At 35.2% G+C, this 6122-nt stretch overlaps 1 protein-coding gene across 1 annotated transcript; it reads left to right on the forward strand.

Moving 5' to 3' along the window:
• Positions 1-731: 731 nt before the first annotated feature.
• On the forward strand, positions 732-2788 carry LOC105631771 (protein SENSITIVE TO UV 2). The gene is made up of 3 exons (XM_037641661.2): positions 732-1142; positions 1735-1773; positions 2513-2788. The coding sequence occupies exons 1-3, from the start codon at positions 897-899 to the stop codon at positions 2606-2608; spliced, it is 381 nt and encodes a 126-aa protein (XP_037497589.1). The 5' UTR covers positions 732-896; the 3' UTR covers positions 2609-2788.
• Positions 2789-6122: the final 3334 nt, after the last annotated feature.

Genomic DNA, 6122 nt, shown 5'->3' on the forward strand with positions numbered 1-6122 from the left:
CTTGAAAAAAAATATTATTTAGGAAACTGAAAAAAAACTAGAGCTAAATATTTATGTTTTGGGTCTCTTTTTGAAGTTTCAATAATTTGTGTGTATTTGCATATATTCTTTTCTCTAGAACATTGGGTAAGTAATACCGCTATTGTACTATTATCATTATAAGTAATTTGTACGATAAAATGAAATACAAATTAACCACTTTTATTTATTTTAATCTAGACAAAAGTTTATGCTTATATTATATAAATAAAAAAATAAAAATAATACAAAAAATGAGTATCAACGAATATAATAAACGTGCAATGCATATCATAAAAATGACTAGCATGTTATAAATATAAATTATAGATTATAGAGGGGTCTGACAATGCTATATGAGCCGCTTTTTACATTGGAATTCGAATAAAATCCTTCACATCATCTTTCCATCCATCGTAGATTCTAATTTGTTATGATAAAATACTAAATCTTTAATTTGTGTTATACTAAGATGAATTTGTTAAGCACATCATCTTTCTAGATTTATATATATATTATAGATCATAGACGATAGACGTGGGATTATAGATTATAGATAGATGGTAATATGACAAAAAAATCATGTTCGTGTCAAATGACAAATCTAGCCTAGATGGTCAAAATACTTTTTTAAATGGTTAGCTAAACAACAATTTTTTTTTTTTATTTAAACATCAAAACAGCAAAAATAAAAAACTTAAAACGCAAATTGTCCCATGCTAGTAACTAGTTGTCCCATAACAATACTGAAAACCAGTGCACCGATAGCCTACCACTCAGCGCTTACTATCACTACTACTATTTACTAATGTCAAACTGAATTGAGGTCCGAGGGTCTTGATATCCTCTCTGTTTCCCCCTACCTATATGCAAAACAAATGGAGGGAAAAAGAATAAGCGAAGATGATTTTGAAGATTGGGACCCAGATTTCGTAGACCAGGTTTTACAAGAGGTAGAACGCACCAGCAAACAGCAGCAGCAGCAACATCATCTGAGTTACTCTCCTCCGCGGCAACTCTCTCACAGGCCTGTTACTTTTGACGACAGCAAAGTTGATCTTTTCTCCAGTGGCATTTCTCTTCCTCAAGATGACGCCAAAGACCGAGAGATTGACCGCTTAAAGGTTATTTTTGTTTGTTTATTTATTTTTGAGATTAGGAACCATTGGCCTACTATAAATCTTTACAGGTTTCCAATTTAGGGTTTTTAATTCTTTTCTATGGTTTCACTTTTCAATTCTCGGGTTTGTTTGTTTGATTGATTAGAAAGTGTAAGAAAGATGTGCTTGGAAACAATACTCTATTGAACAAAGTAAAGGAATGGTTGCACTGACGGGCCTGGAAATTTTATTTTTCTTTTTGAAATATGGGATGAGATAATATTGGATAATGCTTACTTTTTTGTTTTTTTTTAGCATTTGTTTGCCATGATATTTGGTATAAAAGAGAGAAAACTATACATTTCTTTTTTTTTTTTTTTTTTTTTGCTCAATTTAAAAAGTCTAAGTTCAGCGAAGAATTTTCTATCTATTTATATCGAGTGCACAAGTATGAACCTTTATTGGCTTTTAGGTGAAATTGCAAAACTTTTCCTTTTTTTTTTTCTATATGGGTTTTATGAGGAACGCTTCTTCCTTATTCTTTTCGATAATTAGAAACAATTTAGAGTTTTTCCATGATAATGATGAATTCTGATGTAACCATTGCAAATTACAGAGAGAGTTGGGTCATGTCTCCAAGCAGCTTTTGGACCTGGTATGTGCATTCTACAACTACACCTAATTCTTCTTTATATCAAAGATTTACTTTTATTTTTCCTTGCAGTTCAAGTCTGAATCAGAATAAATTTATTCTACTGTGAATGTTTGCTTACTCAATTATGGAGTTGACTGTGATGATAAGATTGTTCTTTTGCAGTACCTTGTTTTTTGACAGTACTATTTAGGCTTCCTCTTGCTTAATGTTTGAATACATGTTCTTACTGCTGAAACCCAATTTATGATAGAGTGATGAATTTCTTTGTTTATCAAGTTATGATTTACAAAAGGTGAATAAATCTTTGTTTGTTTCACAATTCACAATGACCTTTTAGCAGTCTAAGAGGTTATGGAGGCCTCTTGTGGCAGAATTGTTATACAGAACCAACTGGATTTAAGTTTCATATCTTGTCTAAAAACATGGTTGATGATGTTATATGAAAATAAATCATAATGAGATAATGTTGGATTCAATTTCAGTGGTATCATATCTTCTATTTACAATGAATTTTCTTTTCAAAGGATTGATTCCTCATGCGTAATCTGGCATTGTTGGCCATTGTTTTGGTTGTTCCATTGTTTGCTTTTGCTTTTGATTATGACTCCTAAATTTTCTTACGTTTTTCTAAAAGCTATTAGCTTTTCTCCTTTTTGGTGTTATTTTGCCATTGGTTTGGCTGCTAATCACAAAGAATCATTTTAGAAGGGATTCTATTTATGATTATTTACCCTTTCAGGAGCGAGAATGCTTTGAACTTAGGAATGAGAGAAACAAAAAAGAGGAGCAGATTAAAGAAATGGGTTTTTACCACTTGAAAAATACAAAATTGTGAGTTTTTCTGGTGGCTTTTATTTTCAATTTTCTGTTTCATTGCACCTAAGTATAGTATTTCCATGTCCTGGTCCATTATCCCTTTTGTTTGGCCTATGAGAGAAGGCGTTGGCTTGAAACTTTTTTTTCTATGTAAATGCCTTCGGTAATGATAAAACAATGTATTTATCTTTCCTCTTCACATTTCTCTATCCACGGTCTTTTTCAATATGACCTTAAACTCACATACAGGAAAAGCTGACATATGCTAAATAAATTAGATTATACATGCTTCTGGACCTTTTTTGTGGTTAAATATGCTCATGTAGTAAAGCTGAATAGATAAGAGAAATGTGTCAATTTAGTTACAAAAGATGTCTCATTCTTCTCTGATCAAGTCAGATGCTTCTTAAACAAGACATTCAAGCCGATTTTAATTTCTAAGGCTTGTACCCTGTCCCACGCTCATAAATATCAGTTGATGATTGGCCATGGTGGATTTGTTACGTTCGGCATTTTTTTTTTCTGTATTTTTTTTTTTTTTTTTTTTTTTTTTGGGGGGGGTGGGGGGGGGGGGGTGGGGGAGAGGGGGAGGAAGCTCAAAAGTTAAGAGTCAAGTACCCTATCATATATTTTATACCCTGGTAGATATACTTAACTTTTGAACTTCCTTACTCTGGGTGCTATACTATAAGTTCACTCGATAGTTGTAACATTTAACTTTCTTATCCCGAGTATATATCAAGATAACAGTTTGACCTTCTTACCTTTTGGTGGGGATTCATAAAGTTACCTTCAAGTTGGTTGGTATCACTGTCCCGTAACAAAAAATGTTACAATTATCAGGTGAACTTATGGTATGGCACCTAGGTTAAGGATGTTCAAATTAAACGTGGTGGATATAAATGATACCCTGGTAGGTATACCTATTCATATAGTAAAACTGAATAGGCTAGAGAAATGTATCAATTTAGTTACAAAAGATGTTTCATTCTTCTCTGATCAAGTCGGATGCTTCTTAAACAAGACATTGAAGCTGATCTTAAATTCTAAGGCTTGTATCCTGTCCTAAATATCAGTTGGTGGTTGACCATGGTGGATTTGTAACATATGGCTAGGGGGGATAGTGTTTTAAGGTTGAGTTTTTGGTTTGCTAGAATCCTAGAATTAATAGGTCTTTAAGAGAATAATTAGGGTTTTGCATGAGAATAGATTAAAGAGGCACAGATCAAATAAGAAAAAGGGATTCTGGGTCTGTTACAGTATTATGAACAGTACCCATGAACAGTGAACCATGGGCAGTAACCTGAATTGTCAAATGGAAGGATGAGTGTTTGTGTTGACAAAACTTGCTGTATTTCAATGGAATTTTGATAGAAATTTGCTTGTTTATTCCCACAAGCTGATTGGGTTTAAATAGACTGAAGTATCCACAAATTTGGGAATAAATTCCTAAATTACAGCCCTAACTGATGCCCATTGTCTCCTAATTATGGCTGGCAATTACAGCCTTAATTGGCTCCCTAATTGATGCCTAATATGTCTCCTACTTGATGCCCATTGTCTCCTAATTATGGTTGACATTTACAGCCTTAATTAGTTCCCTAATTGATGGTTATTTACAGCTATCTTACAATAGTATAGTCAATTAATTACAATAGTATACTAACATTATACTAACATCCCCCCTCAAATTGATGCTGGGCGATCAAGAAGCATCAATTTGCCAACGAGAAATTGATGACGCTGTCGTGTCATAGATTTTGTGAATACATCAGCAATTTGAAGAGCAGTGGAGACATGTGGAAGAGAAATGACACTGGTATCTACTGCCTCTCGAATAGAATGACAGTCGACTTCGATATGTTTGGTACGTTCATGAAAAACTGGATTGGTAGCAATTTGGATGGCACTAGTGTTGTCAGCATGTAGAGGAGTAGAATGAGGCTGAGGAAAGCCAATTTCAGCAAGTAACCCACGTAACCAAACAATCTCGGAACAAGCAGCGGACATAGCCCGATATTCAGACTCAGTAGAAGATTTTGAAACACGGTCTTGTTTCTTACTTTTCCAAGATATCAAAGAATCGCCAAGAAACATACACCAACCAGTTATAGAGCGTCGAGTGTCTGGACAACCGGCCCAATCAGCATCACTGTAAGCAACAAGGCGTATGGGAGAGCCAGTAGGAAAGAATAAACCCCGAGAAGATGTGCCAAGAAGATAGCGAATGATTCGACGAACTGCTACCAGATGTAAGTGACGCGGAGTACTCATGAATTGACTGACTTGCTGAACTGCAAAAGAAATATCGGGCCGTGTAATAGTTAGATAATTCAAACTGCCAACTAATTGCCGATAAAGAGATGGATCAGGAAGAAGATCTCCGTTTTGACTATGATACTTGACGTTTAATTCCAAAGGAGTATCAACTGGGGATGAATCTTGAAGGCCTGCTAAACTAATCAAATCTGTAGTATATTTGTGTTGATGCAAAAATATCCCAGAACAATCATAGTGAACTTCCAGCCCTAAGAAATATGTAAGTGGACCAAGATCCTTCATATTAAAAGAAGTTTGAAGAGATTGTTGAAGAGTGAGGATCGTTGATGTGTTAGTGCCAGTGATAATAATGTCATCTACATAAACAAGGAGTAGAACAAAACCAGCAGAACTCTTGTGAAGAAACAAAGAGGAGTCATATTTACTTTGCACAAATGAAAACTGAAGTAAGGTAGATCGAAACTTGTCAAACCAGGCACGTGGAGCTTGTTTTAGGCCATACAGAGATCTTTTTAACTTACACACATGTGTTGAAGATGAGGAAGTCAAACCCAGTGGAAGTGTCATATAAATATCTTCTTTAAGATCACCATGAAGAAAAGCATTTTTGACATCCATTTGATGAAGAGGCCAACCCTGAGAAGCAGCAACTGCAATAATAGTACGGACGGTAGTCATCTTTGCAACTGGAGCAAAGGTCTCCTCATAGTCCACTCCGTACTTTTGCTTATTGCCAAGAGCAACCAATCGAGCTTTATATCGATCCAAAGTTCCATCAGAACGAAGCTTGACTGAATAAACCCATTTACATCCAATGGGCTTAACATTTGGAGGGCAAGGAAGAATTTCCCATGTATGATTGTCGTGAAGAGCTTGAAGTTCATCCTGCATGGCTTTTTGCCAACATTCATTCTTGGAGGCTTGTGAATAACAAGATGGAATAGAAATATCAAATAAAGTGGCAGAATATCCAGCAGGATTATGAGGAAAACCATACCGTCTTGGAGGTTGGGATATTCTGGTAGAGCGACGCAGAGTAGATTCAGGAGAATCAGACATAGATGAGGGATCAGTCTCGGGAAGAGGCACCGTTGGTTGACGTCGTCCATACACAAATCCAGGCTTAAACCGATTAGGAACAATTGGTAAATCCTCAAAAATTGGAAGAATGGGAGAAGTAGAAGAAGACTTAGCAAGATTAGGAAAGAAATATTGATGCTCAAAGAAAATAACATTGCGAGAAACACGAAATT

The sequence above is a fragment of the Jatropha curcas genome, chromosome 11 (genome assembly GCF_041381405.1).
Source record: "Jatropha curcas cultivar XTBG-Jc1 chromosome 11, XTBG_Jcur_1.0, whole genome shotgun sequence".
Lineage (NCBI taxonomy): Eukaryota > Viridiplantae > Streptophyta > Magnoliopsida > Malpighiales > Euphorbiaceae > Jatropha > Jatropha curcas.

What these genes read in the sequence shown, in the direction of transcription:
- LOC105631771 (XM_037641661.2), top strand. Translation starts at nt 897, where the DNA reads ATGGAGGGAAAAAGAATAAGCGAAGATGATTTTGAAGATTGGGACCCA. An exon ending in GAGAGATTGACCGCTTAAAG is followed by an intron (nt 1,143 to 1,734) that starts GTTATTTTTGTT and finishes TGCAAATTACAG; the next exon opens with AGAGAGTTGGGTCATGTCTC. An exon ending in CCAAGCAGCTTTTGGACCTG is followed by an intron (nt 1,774 to 2,512) that starts GTATGTGCATTC and finishes TTACCCTTTCAG; the next exon opens with GAGCGAGAATGCTTTGAACT.